Source organism: Empidonax traillii, unplaced genomic scaffold, assembly GCF_003031625.1.
Source record: "Empidonax traillii isolate 1590-97213 ecotype Southwest subspecies unplaced genomic scaffold, ASM303162v1 scaffold73:size1297144, whole genome shotgun sequence".
In the NCBI taxonomy this organism is placed as follows: Eukaryota; Metazoa; Chordata; class Aves; order Passeriformes; family Tyrannidae; genus Empidonax; species Empidonax traillii.
In genome coordinates this window covers 1,164,688-1,188,729 of record NW_020955266.1, presented here as the reverse complement: position 1 = coordinate 1,188,729, position 24,042 = coordinate 1,164,688, and the positions used below count along the sequence as shown (strand labels likewise).

The 24,042-nt window shown below is 55.8% G+C and overlaps 1 protein-coding gene across 3 annotated transcripts; it reads left to right on the top strand.

Moving 5' to 3' along the window:
* Positions 1–127: 127 nt before the first annotated feature.
* On the top strand, positions 128–10,968 carry SPATA20 (spermatogenesis associated 20). 3 transcript variants are annotated; one of them, XR_003570877.1, is made up of 17 exons: positions 204–860; positions 1,152–1,289; positions 1,514–1,578; positions 1,973–2,127; positions 2,348–2,491; positions 2,761–2,962; positions 3,061–3,191; positions 3,272–3,376; positions 3,879–3,953; positions 4,175–4,387; positions 4,531–4,723; positions 5,475–5,643; positions 6,060–6,268; positions 6,408–6,607; positions 6,727–6,807; positions 8,252–8,356; positions 9,482–9,593. XR_003570877.1 is itself a non-coding variant. In XM_027880672.1 (16 exons), the coding sequence occupies exons 1-16, from the start codon at positions 150–152 to the stop codon at positions 9,650–9,652; spliced, it is 2,283 nt and encodes a 760-aa protein (XP_027736473.1). In that variant the 5' UTR covers positions 128–149; the 3' UTR covers positions 9,653–10,968. The 3 variants fall into 3 exon arrangements, 2 of the variants coding, with proteins under 2 accessions (XP_027736473.1, XP_027736472.1); XM_027880672.1 differs by lacking the exons at positions 204–860; positions 8,252–8,356 and adding an exon at positions 128–181 and having other exon boundaries at positions 9,482–10,968; XM_027880671.1 differs by lacking the exon at positions 8,252–8,356 and having other exon boundaries at positions 205–860; positions 9,482–10,968.
* The last annotated feature ends 13,074 nt before the right edge of the window (positions 10,969–24,042 follow it).

Here is a 24,042-nt window from a genome sequence, read left to right as displayed (position 1 = left end):
TGGAGGGACAGCGGCTGAGGGGGCAGAGCCTGGAGGGGCCGTGGCTCAGTGGGCGGGGCCGTGGGCGCGGCGGGGCCGGTGATTGGATCAATGGTGTCTCGGGGCGGGGCCGTCGGCGGCCGGGGGCGGGGCCGTGTCCATCCTCCGCCATGTTGGCGGGGCCGCTGCGCAGCGCCCGCAGGTACCGGCGGGGCCCGGGGGTGGCGGGTCCGGCTCCGGGGGCGGTGGATGTGTGACCCGGCAGCCCCGCTGCGCTATCACTGCCTTCCCGCACCCCTTCTGTGCCCCCCTGCTCCCCCTAAGTTGTCCTCCAGCGCCCTGTACCCCGCCCTGCATCTCCTCCCGAATCCCTCCAAAAGCCTCTCCTCCATTCCCCAACATCCTCACTGCATCGCTCTGCACACCCCCTTATCCTCCTTAAATCCTTCCCGCATCCTTGCACCCCCTGCATGGCTTTACGCACTCTCCGCACCCCAGTCGCGCGCCCCCCTCTCACGCTTCTTTCTGCATCCCTGTATCCCGGCCCTTCATTGCTCTCCCCCTTCTGCATCCTGTATCCCAGCCTTACATCCCTGCATCCCAGCCTTACATCCCTTCATTGCAGCCCTTCATCCCTGCACTCTTCCTGCATCCTCATGCCCCAGCCCTGCATCCTGCCCAGCAGCAAGGGAGCCTCTCTGGTCCCCTCCTTCCCCTCATTCCCCTCGCCATGAAGAATCTGTGCCCCCCCTGCCCACACCCGCACCTTCCACCCACCCCTGCACCCACGGAAGGGCATTTTCCTCTCTGAGGGGATGTTCCTCTCTAAGGACATGCAGGTCAAGTCCCACAGGCGCTGCTTCTGCACCCACAGCTATCGGGTGTGTCCCCAAAGGGTGCTGGAGGGGGCAGCCCTGGGGTTGGCAGTCCCCTGCCATGGCTGTGCCGAACTGGAGAAGAACCTCCCCTGAGCCTCCAGTGAGTGGGGAGGACTTGTAGGGTCCTGAGGGGGATGGAGGTAGACTGAGTCCCACTTGGAACTGGGGCTGGGAGTGGGGGCACCAACAGGGACTGGGGTGATGGTGGTTTTGCCCTGGGCCATCGTGGCTCTCCCTGAATGCTGAGCTCCCCTGTGCTGAGCAGGGAGCCCAGCACCCTTTTTGGTGTCACAGGTGCGCGTTCCTGACAGGGCTGGCAGCCATGGCCACGGGGGGGTCACCCAGCCCTCCTGGCGCTCCTCGTCACACCAACCGCCTCATTAATGAGAAGTCCCCGTATCTGCTGCAGCACGCCCACAACCCTGTGGATTGGTAAGAGCAAGGGGAACCTTTCCCCCTCCTCCTCCTCCTTCTCTCCTGGTGTCTGTGGGGCTGAGGGACTCACTGCCATATGGAAGGCCCCCCAGGCTCGAGGTCCACCCTCCTGAGCCAGCTCTGGCTGTCCTGACTACTCTCACCAGGCAGCAGTTCTGGAGGAGCCTGGGTCCTGGCAGCTGGAAGCCCTGAAGTTCCTTTCTTGTCTTTCCCCACCACAGGTACCCTTGGGGTCAGGAAGCCTTTGATAAAGCCAAGAGAGAAAACAAGGTGATATTCCTCTCAGGTAAACAGAAACAAGACATATTTCATGTCGGCATGAGTGGTTCAGTGGATGATCAGATAAGCTGGGCTGCATCCCAAGCTAGTGTGTGAGTAGCCATGTAGATACTGATGGACACCGAGCAAGAGAGGGCCACGAGCTGGAAAAGCTCTCTTTAAAGGTGGGAGCAAGATTTGGCCAGATTTTAAGAGGAAGAACTGGAGAATGTAGGGGACCTTTCCCCTCTTTCTGGGGAGGCCCAGAAGAGCCCTCCTTTCCCCTCCTCTCCTTTCCCCTCCCTTTCTTCTCTAGGGGTGCAGCAGCTGTTGCCCATAACAGGGCTCCCCATCTCTGAGTGATCTCCCCATCACTCAAATGTGTCCTGCTCCCTTCCTCACTCACCTGAGCTTTTTTTCAGTGGGCTACTCCACCTGCCACTGGTGCCATGTGATGGAGGAGGAGTCCTTCAAGAGCAAGGAGATCGGGGAGATCATGAACAAGCACTTTGTGTGCATCAAAGTGGATCGTGAGGAGCGGCCAGACGTGGACAAAGTGTACATGACCTTTGTGCAGGTGAGGGAGGCACGGGCAGGGCCCAGGAGGCTCGCAATGACTCCCTCAAGTTGAGGTTCGTGGTCATCTTCCTCAGACAAGAGGAACCAGTTTGTGGGGTGGTATGATGGGGCCATCTTGGGGCCTCTGTCCTTGAGTGAGGCTCTTGGATGTGCGGGAGGGTCACAGAGCAGGAGATGCCTCCTGCGTGACCTTGGTGCACCCGTGATTTGTCTTTCAGGCCACCAGCGGAGGAGGTGGTTGGCCCATGAGCGTCTGGCTGACCCCAGATCTCAAGCCCTTTGCTGGGGGGACGTACTTCCCTCCTGAGGATCGATTCCATCGTGTTGGTTTTCGGACTGTGCTGCTCCGGATCGCAGAGCAGGTGGGGGGCAGGAAGGGTGTAGCAGCCACTGCTCAGCCAAAAGGGACCCAGGGAGGTTGGTCTGGGCTTGAAGGGTAACTGAGTTAGGAGATAGAGTTGTGAAGAAGAGTATCCTAGAGAACGTGCCAGAGCTTTGGCTGGTTTGGAGGTGGATTTGAGCTGATCTGGGGAGGGTAGTTAAGAACCAGAGTTGGGTTTGGACTGATGCAAGGCAGGAAACAGAGAGAGAAAAACGTGGAAGAACTGTCTTTCTCCCATTTGCATCTCAGTGGGAGGAGAACAAAGATGCCCTGTTGGAGAACAGCCATAGGATTCTGGAAGCACTGAGACAGACATCTGAGATCCATGTGCAGGGCCAGGAGTCACCCCCACCATCCAAAGAGGTGATGGACACATGTTTCCAGCAGCTCTCCAGATCCTATGATGAGGAGTACGGTGGCTTTTCCCAAGCCCCCAAGTTCCCCACTCCAGGTCAGTGTGGCCTCTGCTGCTGAGCCCTGTCAGGGGGGAGGCAGTGCTGTGGGGGCAGAGCTCACCCCACAGCCTCCCTCTTTCTCCCTGTATTTCAGTGAATTTGAATTTCCTGTTCACGTACTGGGCCCTGCACCGAACAACTCCAGAGGGTGCCCGGGCACTGCAGATGGCTCTGCATACCCTCAAGATGATGGCTCATGGGGGCATCCATGACCACATTGGTCAGGTAGGAGGAAATCCTTGGGGGTAAACCCCTGGCATGCCCTGGAGATGTGGGGTGGAGACATGTCCACGTGGTCTTTGCAGGGGTTTCACCGCTACTCCACCGACCAGCACTGGCACGTCCCTCACTTTGAGAAGATGCTGTACGACCAGGGGCAGCTGGCAGCTGTGTACAGCAGGGCATTTCAGGTACAGCTGTGGCATCCTTCTGTGAGGGCTGAGCCCACTCGTGCTGGCTGGGGAGGGCTGGGTTGATTTAGGGAGCAGCTTCAAAGCCTGTTCCCCAGAATATTGCCATCCCACAGGCATGGAGCAATCCTGTGCTCCCTTCAACTGCTGTTGTTCAGACAGAAACACTGCACAAACCCGTGACAGTGCAGCCCCACTTTTTTGAACATAATAGGGGAGGGAACAGCCTTTGGGCTGGTCTTTGCAAGTCAGCAAACAAACGCTGCTGCCTCTGACCTCGGTGTAACTCCAGAGTTAGTAGCTGATCAGTATACACTGATAGTAGATTTCCATTGGAGATCTCACTCTGAATTCATCCCACATTTAAAATCCCTGGACTTTTAAATGTGATTCACTTCCTTTACCAACTCTTTAGATCAGAGTCTCTTACTTTATCCTGCTGTGTCTCCTGCCCTCTCCCCTGCCCCTTGTAACACTGATGTCCACCCTGTGCCTCCCTCAGATCTCTGGGGATGAATTCTTTGCCGATGTTGCCCGTGACATTCTGCTCTATGTCTCACGGGACCTGAGTGACCAGGTAGGTTGTTCCCTGAGCAGAGCCAAAGGGAGCCACTTACCCTGCCCTGGGATGTGGCCTGGGGCTTCTTTTCCCTCCCCCCCTCCCTCCCTCCCCAGCTGAGCTCAGTCTGGGGCACTGCTGAGGCTTGGTGACCGGACTGCCAGCCCAGCAGTGATGAGGAGCTCTTTGAAGGTGCTGTCCTGGTTAGCTGGAGGGTCTCTCTGCTGCTCTTTTCCCAGGCAGGAGGTTTCTATAGCGCAGAGGATGCAGATTCCTACCCAACCACCACATCCAAAGAGAAGCGAGAAGGAGCTTTCTGTGTGTGGGAGGCCAGGGAGCTCCAGGCTCTCCTCCCTGACCCTGTCGAGGGGGCCAAGGAGGGCACGACCTTGGGGGATGTCTTCATGCACCACTATGGAGTGAAGGAGAACGGCAACGTGGACCCCATGCAGGTGAGGGATGCCTGATACCGGGAGTGTTGGTGGGGGACCCGCATCCCTGGGCTTGGAGGGGTGGCAGAGCAGCCCCAAAGCATGCGGGGTCTGACACCTCCCCAGCTGGATGGTCTTCATAGAACTCATTTCTGTCCTTTCAGGACCCCCATGAGGAGCTGAAGGGCAAGAACGTCCTCATTGCCCAGTGCTCCCCGGAGCTGACGGCGGCCCGGTTTGGGCTGGAGCCGGGCCGGCTGGATGCCCTGCTGCAGGAATGCCGGCACAGGCTGGGCACAGCCCGGGCACAGCGGCCACGGCCACACCTGGACTCCAAGATGCTGGCAGCGTGGAATGGTGAGAGGCAGCTCGGCTCCAGGGGCATGTTCCTTGGCTGGACCCCTCTGCGGCCCCCTGGGGCCAGCACGTTTTGGGGGGATGGTATCAACGAGTCCTGCTGGGCCTGGAGAACCCCCAGAGAGGCATAGGTGGGCTGGGATCAGGGATTAGGGGGAAGCAGCCCCACACCTGCAAGCTGTGAGGCTGTGGAGCACTGGGATATTTTTCTGGCTTCATTTTCCTCCCCAGTTGCCAGCAGAGAGCAGCAAAACTCTTTTCCTGGCTCAGCCCAGCTCCCCTGGCTGTGCTGTGGGGAAAGGAACTTAAGTTGGGGACCCAGAATCCAGGCTGGCACAGAACCCATCCCCACTGCTGCATGGGCAGGGGGAACCACTGTGTCTGTCTGTCTGGGCATCCTGCTGCCCCAGGCACTGTTCCCAGCAGTAAATCCCTGGGTATCTGGGGCTGGAGCTGGTGTGGGCTGGAGTTATACCAGCTCCTGCAAACAGGAATACTCTTAAGCCCTGTTTCTGCCCACAAGTGATGGCTCAGCTCCTGCTGGCCTTTTAGTGCTCTGCCTTTCTTTTTGGTGACAGTAAGTGACTTCCTTAGTGATTGGAACTGAACAGAAGAGCTGGTGACTGAGCCCTGACCTGCTGGCATCAGGGAGGATGAGCTTCACACTGAGCATCCTACCAGTGACAGACAGAGACTCCCCACTGGTCCTGTGTGCACTCCTGAGCCTGTCCTCGTGTCTGTGCATATGCAGGGCTGATGATCTCAGGCTTTGCCCAGGCTGGGGCAGCCCTGGCTGAGCAGGGGTATGTGCACAGGGCTGCACAGGCAGCTGCCTTCCTGAGGACACACCTTTTCGACCCCGACAGCGGGAGGCTGCTGCGGAGCTGCTACCGGGGCAAGGACAGCTCAGTGGAGCAGAGGTGAGTGTCAGTGTCTGTAGGTCAACTGGCCACTCTGCAGGTGCTGCCCAGCCTTCCAGTACAGCCCATCCTCCTGTCTTTCAGGCAGGACTGAAGTGGAAGGGAGGCTTTTTGCTTTGTGCAAACCTCTTCTGGTGCAGTTTAGGATGCGTTAGTGTCCCCCACCCAGTGAGGAGGGATTAAGGTCAAATCTTTTCCCATTCCTCATCCATGATGGCAGGAGTCTTCCCCTGCCCTCATCTCCTGTACAGAGCCTTGGGGCTGAGCCGTGTGATGACTTAGCACAGCCACTGCTTATCTTGGTGGCATCTCCTTGGGTAGCAGAGACCAGTAGGCAGGGCTTTGCTGCCTTGGAGAACATTTACAACCTGGTCAGTATAGAGATCCTGATGCTCCTTCCCCATATGCCCCTGCAGTGCTGTGCCCATCCAGGGCTTCCTGGAGGATTATGTCTTCGTCATCCAAGCACTCTTTGACCTGTATGAAGCCTCATTGGAGCAGGACTGGCTGGAGTGGGCCCTGCATCTCCAGCACATGCAAGACAAGCTCTTCTGGGACCCCAAAGGCTTTGCGTATTTTTCCAGCGAGGCTGGTGATCCCTCCCTGCTCCTGCGCCTCAAGGGTGGTGAGCCTGGGGACATGGCCATGATCTCCATGGGTGATGGTGTGGGGCAGCTTCGGGAGGACAGGGGCGATGCCAGGCAAGAGAGCCAGGCTGTGGGGTGGTGGGGCACTTGGCTGATGGGAGCTGTTGTCCCCTGCAGACCAAGATGGAGCAGAGCCCACCGCCAACTCTGTCACTGTCACAAACCTGCTCCGAGCAGCCTGTTACTCTGGCCATATGGACTGGGTGGAGAAAGCTGGGCAGATCTTGGCTGCCTTCTCAGAGAGGCTGCAGAAGATCCCGATAGCCCTGCCAGAGATGGCCCGGGCCACTGGCATCTTCCATCACACCCTCAAACAGGTATGGGCTGGGACTCAGTGTCCCCTCGGGATCTGCTGCAGGGAGTGGGGCTGGTGGTGGTGTGGATGCAGTCACAGCTCTGTTTTCTCCCTCCTGCCACTCACATTCCCCCTGGACAGGTGGTTATCTGTGGGGACCCCCAAGGAGAAGACACCAAAGAGATGCTGCGCTGTGTCCGCTCTGTCTTCAGCCCAAACAAGGTAGACGTGTGTCCCACTTGCCAGGCCTCCCCTGGCCCCTGTTGCCTGCATTGCTGGTGCTTCCATCCTTTTCCTGATGCTGCTTTAACATCCATCCTCTTCCTCCTCCTCCTCTGTCCTGCCTCCCTTCCAGGAAGCATCCTGACCTTTCTGGAGGACAGGCAGCCCAGCCCATCAGTGGCTGCAGCAGCAGCTGCTTTTGCTGCTGGCTGTTTACACCGCTCTCAGCCTGAGCCCAGTGCTTTCCCAAGGGAAAACCTTTCATCCTGGTGTGAATGTGTCATGCCCGGTGGGAATGTGTCATGCCCCATGCAGATCCAGCCAGTGTGTGGGTCACCTGCTGCCTGTAGCCACCCTGGCATCCTTGGAAGTAGCAAGGTTTACCCCCGAGCCCACATCAGGGGCAGCTTTGGGGTCACAGGGTGCCCAGGGGCTGCCTGAGCACAGTGGTGCCTGTGTGCAGGCGGGTTGTGCTTGGTGGGGCTCGTGGGGGCTGAAGCTGGACCCTGGTAGCAGGCGGGGTGAGGGTCTGGCCCTGTTTGCCCCTTGCCTGCCCTTGCATCTTCCTCGTGTTGCAGTGGTTGGATGGAACTGAAGCTGTTTCATTCAGTATCTTGGGTTTGTTTCCTGGAAGAAGGAATGTGGTTTTTCCCTCCCAGAGGAGCAGAGCCCAATTGGCACGTGTCTGCTTCCCCAAGCACAAACGTGCAGGAGTGGTAGGAGCTGAGCAGCATCTCTGGCGGTAGCAATGACTCCTCACCTTGCAGAGGTGATGGGGGGAAGGTGGGGGAGAGTCCCACTGCTCAGAGGGTCGCACTGCCTTTGGGAGCAGCCTGCTACCTCCCGACTGCCACCCATCTTTCTGTGCTGCATCACATGGACATGCGGGTGCTCCTTTTCCCACCCGCCTCCTGCCCCCTCCAGCTGCTCCTCAGCTCTCCTTCCCCACCCTGGGAAGCTGACTGAAGCAGAGCAGTCCCAGGTCACCTGCTCCAGGGACGTGGCAGCTTTGGGAATTCACTTTGCCAAAGAGTTGGGGAAACATCATTGCTGTGTCCCCTGCGCCCCCACTCCCTCAGTGCTGGCAGGGTGTTGAGGGCCAGGCTCGTCTACAGGAACACAATTAATTAGGTCGTTCCAGTAATTAATTCCTTACAAACCTCACACTGGAATCCTTGCTGTACCGAGATGCCAGTGATAAAATGGCATTGAGGTCGTGGTTTTAAATGGACCCTGGGCCAGGAGGAGGCCTTTGCCACAGGCAGCTGCTGTGGGGGTGCAGGTGCTCTGGGGCGATGCTGATGGCTATTGCTCGGGGTGTCCTGGTGCTGGGAGCACGGAGAGTTGGATCCCTGCTCCAAGGCTGAATCCCAGCTCCTGGTATAGATCCCTGCCCTGTTAATGGTCTTTAGGGTAATTATGAAGGATCCCATTATCTCCTCAGCTGCAGAGCGCTCGCCTGCCGCTCGCCTTCATCCTGGCCCCGTGAGAGGACCTTGGGGAGCTTGTGAGAAAAATGAATAATGAATTTCAGATTGGACATGAATTGGTAATTAATCACTCCTGGAATTAATTCCAGACAAAGGCGAAGGGGGAGGAGGTTGGGGGGGAGCAGGAGGCAGGCAGGGAGATGTGCTGAGCCAGAGCTGGGTCAAGGCAGTGGCCAAGCAGATGTGGGGGTAATGGGGGACAGGACGGGACTACAGCAACCATTATCCAGGGCAAGGACTTGGGGACACAGTGGCCCCATGGGGACACAGGAGCATGGGCAGTCCCTGCCAGGCACAGGTGAGACTGTGTGCATGTCCTTGGGTGTCAGAGCTAGGTTTGCTGCTGGCCCCAGAGCTGGTGCAGAGGATGCTGCGTGTTGGGCAAAGCAGTGCCATGGTGGGAGATGTGTGGGAGCAGCATTTGGTGTTGGCATCCCTTGTGGGCATTGGTGTGAGTGTTGTGGCATGTGGCGAGCGTGTCTGTGCTCAGCAGGCACTGAAGCATGTGCACATTGCTGAGCTGGGGCTGGGGTGGGCAAGGGTGCATGTTCTGGCAGCAGGATGCTCCTGCCATGCCTTGGGCCCTGGGAAGGGCTGGTGTTTTGCTCACCCTGTGCATCAGTGTCAGCACAAGGCTCACAGCCAGCTCCTGGCCTTCCTCCTGATTAGCCTGCAAGCCCTGAGGCTTTAACAAACATTTTCCCTTTCAGAAAAGCTAATTATCCTGGAAGCCTGGCCATCACCCCTGGCTGGTGCTGCTGTGTCAGCTGGGAGAGCCCCTGACCCACTGCCAGCGGCTGAGTTTTGTGGGAAGCGTGGGGAGGGCAGGAGGAGCTGGGCTGTAGGTGGGATGGGGTGATGCTGCAGCTGGTTCTGGGGCTACCCCTGGGCTGGGCAGGTGTTCCCAGGGAGCCCCCTCCAGGCTGGGGTGTGCTGATCCCTGTGTTCCATCCTGGCTGCCGAGTGTCTGGAGCAGACAAGGGAGGCAAAGCTGCCACATCTCCATTGCGCTGCCTGCAGCACAGCCGTTACAGGGTTGTGACCGTGGGACACTGGCGTGGGTCCCCTCAGCTCCCTGTCCCTCATTTTGGGCAAGCACATGGCGGGGGGACACTGCCAGCCCTCGGCACGTCAGCAGGGAGGGAAGGACCAGCTCTCCGGCTCTCACAGCTCCTTCTCCACAGGTGTTGATGCTCGCAGATGGAGACAGCGCCAGGTTCCTCTACCGCCAGTTGCCTTTCCTTGCATCCCTGGAGAGGAAGGATGGGAAAGCCACCGCCTACCTCTGCAGCAACTTCACTTGCTCCCTGCCTGTCACCTCTGCCCAGGAGCTGCGTGGGATGCTCAGCCCATGAGCCCCTCGACCCCACTGCCTCAAGGAAGGCAAAAAGGGGGGGACAGACTGGCACAGGACCATAGGAGAGCCCTGTAATAAAGCCACCCTGAGCACCATCACAGATGGTTCCTGGCAGTGCACTGGGGCTGTGACCTGCAGCAGGTCGGGGTCTGTCGTTCCAGCACCATCTCGGCACGACCCACTCTGGTCCCCGGTGCTGATTTTTGGCACGGCCAGGAGGCACCCGTGGAGGAGCGCGTGCACGCGCACTTGCTCCTCGCTGCCTCTTTCTGAGGAAAAGGAAAACAAATTAAATATAAATCCCAGTGTTAATGGAGAAGTCAGATGGGAAAACTATTAGGGTTCCTATAGCAACCGAGGGTAACACTGTCAAAAGCACCTGGATGACTTGGGAGTCAAGTGCTCTTGAAAGTGTTACTAGTTACAACGGCTGTGGTATTTTTCCATTACAGAGGAGATTGTAACATACATTAAGTTAATATATAGTGCATGGAAAAACCTGCTGATTACAACTGATGAGAACTTTATTTTCACTTTCCTCCCCTCCATTCCTCCTCATCCTCTCTGCTTCCAAACAGGTGAGTACCGGGTTTTTAGCATTCCTCTGATACCCTGGGCTCCCCTGGCATGGCACCCCACACCCAGGCTGGCTGGGTGCTGTCATCTGGCAGCAAAACAGCACTGCCCACCAGCTTTCCAGTGGGTTGTGCCAGAATTTGGGGGTAACCAGCCAGGAGAAATGCCTTTGAAGTCAAATTGGAATTTTGCACTTCATCTGAATGCTTTCTATGCTTGTGGAGGAGGAGGGGTTTTATTTTCTCTCCTCTCTTGGTTTTAAGAGCTGAAGTGTTTCTGGAAATCCAGCTGAAAGTTGCTGTTTTGGCAGATGGCTGGCTGCTTTCCTCTGGGGTTTTTTGCTCTTTTTTTTTTTTTTTTTTTTTTTTAACTTGGCATCTCTGCTGTGGGGATTGATTTGACACCCGTCCTCAGGAGTGCTCGGAGTGAGTTGGTCTGTGTCTGCCGGGAGTGCATCCTCTGAGAGCGGCGCTGGTGCTGAGTGCCCGCAGGGAAGCCCAGACATCTCAGATGCCACAATGGCAGCTGTCCCCGGGGTGGCACAGGGCTGGAGGCGATATGCTGAGCCCATTTCGGTGCCCACCAGCCCCCTGTGGCACAGACACAGGGTGCCTTTCCCCCACACCATCTTGCTTGTCGGCGTGTCTCTGTAAGCAGCCGCTGGGCAGAGCTGTGCTGTGAACCTCTGTCAGGATGAATTGGGCTCACCTCTCAATAAAGTAAACCAAAACAAAAAAGCATGACAGGTTCTCTGTGATGAATAACTGCTGTTGTGGCACCTCTCCCCACCTGGCGCCTCTGCCTTGCTCCCATGCCTGGGTGCTGGTGACCCTGTCCTGTGTGGCCCCACTCTGCCCATCCCCAGAGCCACCCATCTGCTTCAGCTCTTTGGATTTTTGGCCTTGGCAAGAGGGGTTTTGCTGGAGTTTGGTTGCAGCAGCCCCTTGCTGGTATCCCCCAGCCAGGCTGGGTGCCAGGGCACCCACCGCTGCTGCTCCTCAGTGGCGGCCACAGTGGTTAAACCCTCCCGGTGACACTTCCTTCCTTATCCCTTTCCTGTTGTCACCAAGCCACTGATTTCACATCAAATGCCGTTGATTTGGTGCAAGTGTTGTTTTCTGGGGCACTTACCAGGAGACAGGGTTGGTGGGTGCTGCCCAGCTGGCCCAGCCTCTCAAGAGGGTGATGGAGTGTGGTCTCAGGGTTCAAGGGTCCTGTGCCACTTCACAGTGCCCATTTCCCCTACCCTTTCCCGTGTTCCCTTCAGTGGCACATGCAGGCACTGCCAGAGACTCTCCCTGGGGCACCACCAGACCCCCTTTCCCCACTGGCATGGAGGGTAGCTGGAGGCAGCACCCTGAACTCCCCCTGCTCCTTTCCAGCTGCAGAGTTGCCAAAAAAACCCTCTAAACCCATGTCAAATAACCAATGTGCTGCTTATTGCCCACAAACACTTGGGTTTGCCATCAGGCTGCTCTGGAGGGCACAATGGGGCTTCATCACCCTGCCCAGGGCTCTGGGCTCACCTGGAAGCCCTAAGCAGCCATGGACAGGGAGAAACAGATTTTCCCTTCCTTTTTTTTTTTTTAGTATAAAACCTCCCTTTACACCTAACACTTACATTGGGGGGAGTGCAGTGCACCCCATTGCTCAGCCCACCAAGGCAGCTGGGAGGGCTGACACCCACCGTGCCCCTTTGGGGGGTCTGGGACGCACGGGCAGGCAGCCACCCTTGCGGCACTAATGAGGCTTTCCCTCTAATTATTATTCCCCAGCAAAGTCAGCGCTGTTTCTGGGTCTCTTGGCTTTTATCTCCGCTGGCATTGATGTGACATCAATGGGAGACAGGCTTTGAAAGCTGTTTGTTATTTGGGATGTTGCATCTGGGGGAATGGGGGGATGGAGAGGGGGTGTCCCCAAGTCTGGATCCAGCCCTGCTCCAGTGTTGATACCCCCTCATCTGAAACACATGGTGGGGTGCAATTTGGGCATCCCAGCCTTTGGGAAGGAGCATTGGGCAGAATGATGAGGTTTTCCCACGCTGTTGTTTCCCGTGTGGGTGCTCAGTTCACAGCCAGGCACACAGTTAATTCACCCGTGAACGTTAGGGCACGGCTGAGCACCCCGTTGTGCCATGCTTGGGTGGCCAAATAGTCAACACCTGAGCACCAATCTGCTCATGCCTGAGTGGCTGATCAGCTCCTGCCTGAGGGTTATTTTCTGCATAAACAGGCAGGTTTTGGTAGCTGGGGGCTGCTGCAGGAGGAGGTTGGGAAGTGATGCTCAGTGGCTGCTCTGGAAGTGATGGAGAAGCCCCATAAGGCCCCATAACATTAGTGGAGTCTATGACAGGCAAGTGCAGGGGGGCAGGAGGTATGGGCTGGTATGAGGAGTCCCTCCATGCCAATCCTAAGCTGTTCAGCCCGGTTACTGCAGTATTCACCCAGAGTGGAATTTACAGCCAGCAAGCTGCCATGGTGAGTCCCCTGAGTTCCAGCCTCCTCTCTGGGGTAATTTGGGGTGCTTGCTGGGATGCCCTTGCACCAGGGGGTGGGTGGGGGCATGTGTTGTGTTGCAGCAACCCTCTTGCAGCATCCCATGGAGCATCTGCCGGCAGCAGGGGGGGTTGGGGGGGCTCAGCAGCTCTGCTACCTCCTCCCTGCCCCAACATTTGCCTTGCACAGATGTTCACGCCATCCAGCTCCAGTAATTCCAATATTCCTGACAAGTGAATTTGCAGCTGAATCCAGCCAACACTTGCTCAAAAATGTGCTTTTTGATTTTTAAACTGACTTTCCATGCAGATGGGTGCCAGAGACCTGGGAGGGAGGGTGGAGGGGCAGAGCCAGACTGTGGTGTGGGGGACTCTGTGGGTGTGTCCCACTTGGCTCAGCTGCTGCCTCAGTTTCCCCTCCCACGAAAGCATGTCCAGGTCATTCCTGTCCAAAACATCCACCACCCCAGCATGGTCCTGGAGCGTGTGCCCTGCCTGGCCTCTCCCAGAGGCCACCATGAGCTCCAGGGCTGTGCAGGGAATTTGCAGCTTTCCCCAGGCTGGCTGCACAGGCCAAGGTGTTTTGGGGACCATCATCCCCACACGATGCTCAGCTGCCACAATCAGGCTTTGCACTCATGGGCAGATGCTTTTAACCAGTTTAACACTTGGTGGTCCCCCGTTGCTGCCTGGCAGCCTCAGGAATTCCATCAATTTCTCAGGGGAGTGTCAACCTCGGCCACAACTGGGAAGGCGGGGAGGGATGGGGAGGGATGGCCAGAGGCCCCATGGCACGGCGGGAAGCCATTCACACCGATTAAGGGTTATGCAATAGACACTTGGCCATTACACGGCCACTAATCCTCCTTTAATATAGTGTTGGTATTTACTGACTGCAGTAAATCTTGCATTAAATCAAAATTAAATGTTTATTTTGGAAGCTTTGCAGAAGAGTGGAGGAGCGTGGCTGGGGAGGAAGGTGCACGCCTGTGGGCGCCTGGGTGGGAGGAGAGTTCTGGGGCGCACACAGCAATCAGGACCCCAGCGGAGGATTGGCCTTGTCATCAGTGTGGGGACGTCCCCAGGTGCTGTGCCAGGCTGTCAGTCCAGGTGAGGTGACAGTGTGGCATCTCCACTGCCTTCAGCACTTTGTGAGCTGCTAAATTAGAGGCGAGAGATGCTGAGGGCTCCCAGGGAGCCTGGGCTGCTAATCAAAGGGGAACAGGCTCCGCTTTCCATCTGGGGTTTCATCCAAGGCTCCAGCGAGGGTTGAGGCTGCTCATCTCTCTGTGGCTGGGGGGGGAAGGGGGGGATTTTGGGGTTAACCCTTTTGGTGCTGCAGCCTGGAAGAAGCACGTAGCAATACTTTATGTTTGAAGTTGAGGCAGAAACCCATATGAGGAACCCCAGGGCTCAGGGAAACCTGGAGCTGGGAGGCAATGCCCAAGATTTGGGGCCAAATTTCCTGCAGGCTGTGTCCTGAGCTATAGGAGCTGTATTTCTGGCTGCAGCATGGATGTCCTGAGACAGCTTCCCCAGTGCCTCTGGGCTGATGTATGTGTGGGGGCTTTACCCACAGAGGAGAAACCTGAATGTCCCTGAGTGACCCAGAACTCTCCCCCCCGTCGCTGACACCCATGAATCTGGGACAGGCAGAGCCAGGCTCACTGCAATTATCCATGGATTAACGGCGGCTAATTTAGTTTGAGTCACAGAGGCTAAATTGGATCGATATGCTGGGGTGAGGAGTGTAAAAGAGGAATCAATAGGTATTCAGAAATGCAGAAATCGGGCTGCACATCCCTGCGGGATGATGCTTTTGAGGCCGGGGCAGTGGTGATGCCTGAGCGATGTGGGGCTGGGAGGGCGAGGTGGGGACGTGGGAGCCGGGTGGCAGGCGATCCCCCGGGCGATGCACGGCAGAACTGCAACTCAGCACAAGGCTTTCATCGAGATTTTGCAGCTCAGCAGACTGGAGGCTGCCGTGACAGGCGCGAGCTGCGTCTCTGCGGGATTCGAGGCACGGGTTTGACAGGCGGCCCCCGCCCGTGCCGGTGCGTTCGCCCCCGCGCTTGCCGGGGACGTCATGGCTGTGAGGAAACTGCTCTGATGTTCAGCCACAATTTGGGTGCAAGCTGGCTCGGGCCGTCCTCAAGGTGTGCACCGACCAAGCATCCTCACAGTGGTGTAAACTGGGGATGTCCCAGTGGCCCCCGGGGTTTCTGCACCCCTGTGGCTGCCAGCAAGGGCTTGGTCTGTCTCCCTAATGCTGCCTCCTGGCAGGGCAGCAGGGCGGGAGGCAGGATCCTTTTTCACAGCTGACAGCTCATGAATATTTATAGCAGCATATTAAAACTGTCCACTGCATCCCAAATTAGTCACAGGGCCCTGGACAGAGCCAGGGCACTGGGTATGGTGGCACTGATATCACCCCTGGCTTTGTGGTGCGATGGTGCTGGTGTGGCCCCACCACGTGGTGGAGCAGGGCGTCCCAATCCCTCTGGGGCTGCAGGAGCGGCTCTCGGGTCCTGCCTTTGGACCAGACCCTGCTCACACACACGACGCCCTCGTCCCTCCTGGGAACCTGCTCAGGATGCTGGCAGTTCCCAGCTTTCTACACCTCTTGGCTCATCTTCCTCACCATCTCGTGCTTTAGAACTCCTGTTTCTGGGGCTGTGACTGGAGTCTCCATCAGCTGCTAAGGGCTGTGGGAGCTGCTATCCCTGCCACGTGCTGGGGATGCCCGCTGCCTCTGGGATGTGCAGAGCACAGCCAGCACAGATGTGTTTATCTCCCGGAAAAGCAGACAAGAAAGGGAACTCGTGTTTTAGTGAAAAACTGGAAATTAAAGGCGGAGAAGATGGAGACAAAGCTATTTCCCAGGTCCTAAGGGGTTGGCAGAGTAAAGAGCAGAATCTCATTTAGAAAGAGTCTACACAGAGAGAAGTGCTGGAGGGGTCCTGGTTGTAACGTGCAGCTGCAGCCTGAGTGTTGATGGAGCAAATCCGCAGAGGCTGCCTGTGCCCTGGGAGCTTGGCCTGAGGTAGAGGCAAGAGTGGGTGTCCCCATTGTTGCCTTTGCTTTTTGTGGCTGGTGTTGGTGAGGGGCTCGGGGAGGGACAGGGGACGAGGAGGACCCCATGATGGGGGCAGGCAGGGGCAGTGAGGCAGAGCAAAAGGAGGTAGTAGATAAAATCAGGAGGTAATCAGGCTGGAAACATGCCCCAGGGAGGGAAAGCACTGAGCATGGCTGGGTTAACCCACGCCAGGGCAGGACAGAGGTTAAGTGTCTCAGTCTCTGTGACAGCAGTACTTTAACAGAGCTCCCAAAAGGGAGAGAGACAGGAGGGACAGCAGGGACTTGAGTCCTTTGAGGCTTGCAAAGCAGAGAAGTACATGAAAAAACCCCTCCAGCAAGGTACTGTTCTCTGTCCGCACTACCTCCCCATCTGCCTGTCTGTCTGCCCTGCTGCTCTGGTCTCCTCATCACACACTAATGATGGTCCTGGATACCGATGCTAACGAAGGGCCACAGCTTTGATCGCCAGCACAGATCCTACAGTTGTCTCTGGCTGAGATCCTTGTGGCATGAATGAAGACCCCAAATCCCTTTTATCTCACGAGCGCTGCAGTGGAGTGGGGGGTCCTGCAGTCCCCCCAGGGGGGTACAGCACCCAGGCTCCCTCTGAACCACATCTCCATGGCAACACCGAGGGATGCTCCTGCCGGGTGCTCCTGCCGGTTGCTCTTGCGAGGCCACCAAGGGGAACCCTGGCAGCCTGGGAACTTTGCATTGAGCAGGGTCAGGGAGAAAACGCCTGTCTGGGCTGGGAGCACGGCTGTCTGCCTGTCTGTCTGTCTGTCCACCCACATCAATATCCCTGTGGATATTGTGCAGAGGTGCTGCTTAATCTTGGCCCCAGCAGCAGCCACTTATAGCCCACATCGGTGTGGCCTCACTGGTGATGATGAGCATCTCCCAGAGCAAACAATTACAGAATTAACCTCACAGCCCTTTCAGCCCCTAATTTTCCATCCCTGACTGTGTTCTTAGCTTGGCTTTGGTGTGCCAAGGGATAGGAAACTCCAGAATTTCCATAGCACGGCACCAGTGCAGCATTTGGCCCTTGATATATATTTCTCTTTAACATCTGTCTTTCCTTTTCACTGTGGTTTTTATTACCAGACACGTTCAGATTTAAGTAAACACAGCTCAGGAGCAGAGGGCTGGGAGGTCCTTGTGGTGCACTGAGACCAACGGGGTGGGATGGGATGTCTGGGGCTGCTTCGGGTGAAGGCATGGGATGATTTGCAGGGGAACAGGATCCATCCTGCTTCCTTGAGGGTCTCCTTTGGGATGTCTAAGAGCAAAAATTAGCTCTGCAAAGGAAACACAGTGCTGTGCCAGTGCTCGCTGGCTGGGACAGGGGTGTCTAGGGGGGGCTGCCCTCTTCTCTCTAAGTTGTTCCCCTTGCTCCCCAAGGCTGTGCACAGGGGAGCTCTGGCTGCTCCCCTTCATTTGTTGTCATTTATCTATAATTTAGAGTGGGGGTTAGCTATATTCTAATTGAGTTTCATGTGTCACAGCATGTCTCAAACAGAAAATAAAATATTTAACAACCTTCACTGGTAATAAAGATTCACATTTGCCTCGTTCTGGTTCCCAGTACATGAATATTCTGCACCACGCTCCACAGGTATTAACTTCATTCAGATTTCTCCCTGGTTATGCAATATAACAGTAATGACAGATAGAAGCCAGAGCTTAAAAAAAAAATTATAATCAAAACCAACAACAACAAACCAGTTTGATGTCATTAACTCCCCTCTGTTGGTTAGGGGAGCACTAATATATTCTGTTTCATTGCTGGTTCCTCTGTGCATGTGATTGCCTTGTGCCCGCTCTGCATTGCGGGTGGGAGTTGCCCCAGTCACACCAGTAGGGGCAGGAATTGGGGCAGGAGAAGGACAGGACTCGGCTCTTGGAAGGTAAAGACTGAGTCTGGGCTGAAATAAAGCTGGGACTGTGCCCTTGCTATGCTGCTGCTTGAGTGGGAATACATGTGGGGCTGGACACAGACTAAAGCATCACTGGCCCATGCTGGGGCTGTGTCAGGGCTGTCACAGCAAGCACTCAGGGGGTAAAATGGGACAGGGTCATGGTGGGAGGAAGGCCTGGGTGATTTTCCAGGTCGTGGCCGGTACCCATGAGGATGAGCTGGGTCACTCCCAAGTGAGAAGGACCTGGGACTGCGGGAGAGTAGTTTTACAGACAGGACTCAGGACTCACTGTGCAGAGGATGACAGAGTGCCATGTCCAGGTCTGGTGTGCTGGGGCTTGCCCAGGGCTGTTTTGGGGGAGATGAAGCCATTTGGGACACAGCCAGGTTCAGGCTTTCCCAAAAAGCAACAAAAGCTTTTTGTTGCTTTCTGGGAGCAACAACTCCCAAGCTGCCTTCTGTACCATTTTTTAAGGCAGATCGAGCTTCTTGAGCTCTGGCACAGGGGCAAAGTGGAGGCAGGAACGGGCTTTGATCCTGTTGATACCTTATGCCTTGCTGTGGGGCTGCTGGGAGGTTGGTGTGGAGCACGTGCCAGTCCTTTGCCTCATCCTTGTGTGGTCTGAGAACTTGGGCTGCTGCTCAGAGAGCTCCCATGGGGAAGGCAGGAGCCACAAACTGCTCAAAGGCTGCTTTGCAACCACCAAACTCACTTAGTATCCTGAGAAAAGGGGGGGTCAGGGGGACATACTGGGCTGGTACCAGTGTGCAGAGCATGAGAAGTTGGCACTGGGCTGCCCTGGTGTTATGGAGCTTCGCAGTATGACACTCATTCATGCCCTGGTTCCCTGCACCCCATAGGGCAGCCAGATCATCTTGGGCTCTGCCCTTATCCCCTGCTGCCAGCCTCAACCCACCGGATCTGGCACATCCTGCACCAGTGAATCTTTCCTTGGCCCTGTTGGCTCTGGCTGTGTGTGCTCATGAAGGGCTGGGCAGCCCTGAACCAAGTGGTGACCCTCACAGCCCACGGTGCCACAGGGCGGGTTAAAACCCCAGCAGCAAGCTGCCTGTAGATTCGTTAAGGTAATTGCAATTCACGCCAGAGGAAGGCCACAGACAAGGCTGCATGATCCAGCTAAAACACGTTGAACGGGCTAAAATCAACCTGGGTGCCACCATCCAGCACCTCTGCACCGGCACAGCGAGGAGCGGCCGGAGCCGGCGCAGGGAAGGAGACCGCACGGAGCAGGTGGCACGTGGATCACACCCAGGGTCACCTACGGCCCGGGGTCACCGTGCTGCTCTGCCACCTCTCACGCCGCATCCCTCCTCTCTCTCGCTCCCTCTTTGCACACCCACACAGGCACAGCCGTGCAGGCACAGCAGCTGGGCGCTGCCTCGGGAGGGGCCGGGCTCTGGCAGAGAGCTGTTGCCTGGGTTCCCGTGCATCACGAAGATGTTGTGAGCTGCTGAACAGTCAAAGTGCTGTTTTAATTATGTGCCATGAGGAAAGCAGCCTCGATCTTGGAGGGAGGCTAATGGCGGGACCGCCAGGATATTTTCAGTGGCAGAAACCCAGAATCCATCTCAGTGTATGTTTAAAGGGGAAAAATGTCAGGTTTGCCCATGAAATAATAACTAATAACCTATAAACAATGACATCACCGTCCACCTCGCTGCTGGGGAAGTGATTTAGAGACGCCTTGCCTATGTGAAACGACAACATCTGCTCTCTGCTGGAAAGAGGAGGAAGATCTCCTCATCAGCATTAAATTTAAATGAACCAGTCCTCATTTCCACACTTCTGCAATGCTCGGCTTCTGCAAGAGGGTGATTGGGGAGCACAGGCTTTGATGGGAGGCTCAACAAGCCCTTCTCCCTCCCTAGTTCTCTAAAAGTGTCAAAATCAGACTTCCCTATCCAAGAAGGCTCCCTGGGTGTATATGGACACATCACAGCCCCATAAACAGCTGAGTGGGACTGGATCTCCCCTTGCCCCAGTGCTTTGATCAGCATTTCATCCCAGCAGAGCCACCCATGTCCCATCTCCTATGGGAGGACGATGAGATGCAACCCAGTGTCCCCACGGCCGGGACAAAGAAGTCCAGGTGCTCTTGGTGATTTAGAAATTGCTTTAGGATGAAAGGAGGCCAGGATGAGCCCACCCCAGCATATTGCAGTGGGTACCCAGCCCCCAGCCTGGGCACCCCTGTCTGCAGCACCCGCAGCCGCCCGACTGCCCTGCTCCCCATCATCCACCCTCATCACAAGCTGCCAGCGGGCTTCAGCATGCTCCACATTATTTTTAATTATATTTTACTCTAAAGGGCCATTAATTATAAAGATTTCCCAGCAGAGGCCTTATTTAAAAAAAAAAAAAAAAGAAGGAAAGGGGTGAAAAAAAGAAAACCCTTTCCACACCAAGTGTTGTTATGAGTGAGCTGGAATATGAACAATATTCAAAGGGGTTAAGCAGCAAAGGAGCAAAGTGTGGGGCGCAGAAGGGCCAGTTGTGCTCAGTTGTGTCCCCAGGTCACGGCCAAGATCGTTTGTGAGTGCAGAGCTCCCTCCCTGGAGGAAGGGCAGCCATTCCAACCATCTCAGCCATCCCAGACATCCATTTGTCACAGCCTGCAGGCACCAGCTCAGGGCCTCACTCACTGGGGTGGGATGCTCGGTGGGAAGGAGGGCACAAGCTCTTGTTCATGACCCAGCATCCTGCTATCTTGGCTCCAGGACACTTGGCCCTTGGCCTCTGCAGACCCCAGGTTAAAGCCCCACTCTCCCTCCTGTCCTGACCTCTCTCCTCCCAGTCCCCTGAGGGACATGTTTCTCCATCCCCATGCCCTGGCTGCTCTTCACTGCTCCTTGGAGAACAGGAGACATTTGTGCCATGTCAGTCAGTCACTGCTATCAGTGCCATGTACTCGTTTAATATTCATTTATTTTAAAGCCATTTGGGTCATTTTCTCCCCAGCTGGAGTGGGAAGCTGCTGTTTTAGGACAGGAGCAGGTATGTGGAGAGTGTGGTGCTCTCCTGACCTGCCATCCAGGGCTGGGAGTTTGGGGGCAGAGTTGGCCTCTTTGGGGTGGGACTGTGACCCCCCTCCTCTCAGCAGCACAGCCCTTGCAGGGGGGGTTTAATGAGTCTGACCTTCACAACATGGGGCTCAGCTGATGTATGGTGGGAGAACTGGCTGGAAAAAAACCTTTTCTAGGGCAAATTTTGTTTTATTTTCTGAACTGTGGGCCAAGATCTGTTTTGTTTATGCCTGGCCACCAACACCAGGAGCTGCTGACCTCGCCCCCTCCCATGTCGACCTTTTCTCAATTAGCAATTTGCTCAATTGCTCAGCAGGTGCCAATAAGGGCTTCGAGTTCCTGCTTTGCTCTTACCAGCATCAGGAGAGGAAGGTGTTTGGAAGTGCTGGTGCAGCTCTGGGGTGAGGGTGTCCTCTGGCTGGAGCTCCAGAACACTCAGGTAAGGCTCTGTGCAGAATTGTTGTGGTGAGACCTCTTGGTATTGTGACTTTGTGCCAGGGAGGGGGTGGTGACCCCTTTGGGTGTTCCTGGCTGCGGTGAGATCCTGGATGGAGAAAAGGGGAGTGCTTTTCCTGAGCCTGGAGTCACTGTGAGGGCAATGGGGCAACCTCTGGGTGTGCTGTTGTTGTCTGGAAGACTTTTGTTTTCTTGCGAACCTGAAGGTGCTGAGAGAGATCTTGGAGTCCTGATCCCTGCTGAGCTCAGGACTGAACTCCCCAGCCTGTCCTCAGGCATTCCCCTGGCTCTGCCCTTCCCCTTGCCTGAACCTCACCTCTGTCGTCTTTTTGGCACCTTATACCCTTCTTGAGACTCCCCGATCTCTGGCAATGCCTTCCTGGGGTGCTGGAAGTGCTTTTTGCAGTGCTGGGGCCGAGGTGTGCGCGCCTGGGAGCACCCTGGGATGCTCGCCGGCATCCCGGAGCTCGGCGGAGCAGGTGGCGGCAGCGCTCGGGGACCCGGCAACAAGCGTCTCATTTCCCTCTTGTCTCCTCCTGTCAGACAAGATTTGAAGATTCAATTAGAGTGGGAGCGCTGATAGCGGCGGGGCCGGCGCGCTGCTCGCACCCCGCGCTCGGGCTGCTTCGGAACCCGATGAAAACCAAAAGCAACGCAAAGCGAGGGGGGTGGGGGGAAGAGGAGGGTATTGAAAAGGGATGGCAAAGAGCTTGGGAGGCAAAAAAAAAAAAAAAAAAAAAAAAAAAGGCAAGAAATGCAGATTTGAGGGATGGTTTAGAGAGTAAGTCTTATGAGGAGCAGCTGAGGGAGCTTGGGGGTGTTTTATCCTGGAGAAAAGGAGGCTCAGGCAGGACCTTATCGCTTGCTACAGCTGAAAAGAAGCTGTAGCCAGGCGGGGGTTGGTCTCTTCTCCTAAGCAACAGGACGAGAGGAAACAGCCTTGAGTTCTGCCAGGGAAGCTTAGCTCAAATATTAGGAAAAATTTCTTCCTTGAAAGAGTGGTGAAGCATTGGAACAGGCTGCCCAGAGAAGTGGTGGAGTCACCATCCCTGGAGGGATTTAATAGACATGTGGATGTGATGCTTAGGGACATGGTTTTAGTGGTGGCCTTGGCAGCGCTGGGTTAACAGCTGGACTCGATGGTTTTGGAGAATTTTTTCAACCTCTTCGTGCAGAGCTGGGTCTCCAGACCAGCAACAGGAGCAAGGCAGGAGCTGGATTGAGGCTTGGGAGAGCAAGACAGAGCCTCCCCAGAGCACTGAACAGGGACCTGCCTCGACCTGGGTTGGACTGCAGTTGGGTTTATTTCCCCTGAGGAAGGGAGCCATGATAAATGCAAGAGGGTATGGAACAGGATGGTGCTGGGTCCTTGTGTGCTGTCTGGGGGTGGGGTGGGGGCTGCCTTTGTGGGGCTGATGGATCTTTGTGCGTTTTGAGGGTCAGAGCCAAGATGTGGACACTGAAACACCCAAACTGCCCAACCAGGATATCTTTGAGAGGACACTCCCCTCCCCTCTTCGTGTTCTCCGGAGGTAATAGAGGTCGTAAAGGAAAATGCAAATTTTTTTAAAGACGGCAGGGGCAGACAGATCTTTATTATAAATTGTATTTTTACTACAAATTATATTCTGAGCCCCAGAGCTGAAACCTGCGTTCAGCTCAGCTCTTGCAAAGTCAGGAGAATGAGCCGCACCGGTGCTACAGCCGCGAGCGACTCAGCCCTTGCAGACATAGCAGTTCCCAAAACTCGGGCCGCGCTCAGGCGTGGATTGATTGTGTACCAAAAAGTCAAGGTGCAAACATTGATCATGCAGAAAAAGTGCTGGTCATCAGCCAACAATAAGCATTCCCCAGCCTAAATTATTAATTCCTTTATGCGCCCCAAGCGGATTGCGCTGGTCGTGTACGTCCCCTTGCACAGCGGTTGCGCTTCGTGCCGTAGTATATTTTCCCTCCAACAACTTGTCTGGCTCTTCACTTAATAAAGATTGAGAGAGACAATAAAAACATTCATTAAAGAGGAAAAAAAAATAAAAGATGAAGCCCCGCTTGTAGCCTCTAGCAGTTGGTTTCATTAAGTAATTGCTTCTCCCAAACCCTCCCTGGGTGGTTCCCGGTGCTGGTACCCAGCCCTGGGTTTTGGGGATGCAGCAGTGGACTGGGAATCCCTGGGATGCTTGGCTGAAGACCACAGAATAGGGTAACTGGGAAGGGCAAAAAAGTGTCTAGGGGATGAAAAAGGGAATTAGCAAAATGAGCTCGTGAGGGGCTGAAAAGCAGCAGTTTGGATGGGGTTATGCAGGGTTAAGATGCTATTTTGTGCTGTGTGGAACACGGGGCTGGTCTCTTGCTCCTCCCAGATCCTCCACTGCTGTTCGCAGTGTTCTTTCAGCTGTGGGTACTGAGGATGGGAGCCCTCCAGCAGGACTGTGTCAGGGCTGGGGTCGTGAGAAGCAGCCAGGGCACCGGGGGAGAAGGGGCTTCATGGGGCTGGGTTTGGTGGGTGTCTCTGCTGTAGCTGTGTCAGCTGAAATAGCATATACGGTGTTTCTCAGTGGGTTAATTCACTGAGGGGGCAGCCAGGAGCCCCTGTGCACAGCAAGGGCTCTGATTCCACAGCACTCACTGTCACTGGTGGGGTGGGGGAGCAGGGACAGAGAGGATTTGCTGCCGTCAAAATGCTCATCAAAAGCCCTTGAGTCTGTGAGTCGGTCGTGGGAGGCCTGTTCTGCCCCCAAACTGTGACATCCGAAATGAAATGTGCGTTTTCTCTCTGGTTCCAAGGCATGAGAAGAGCTTTGGATCTTGTTGCGATTTA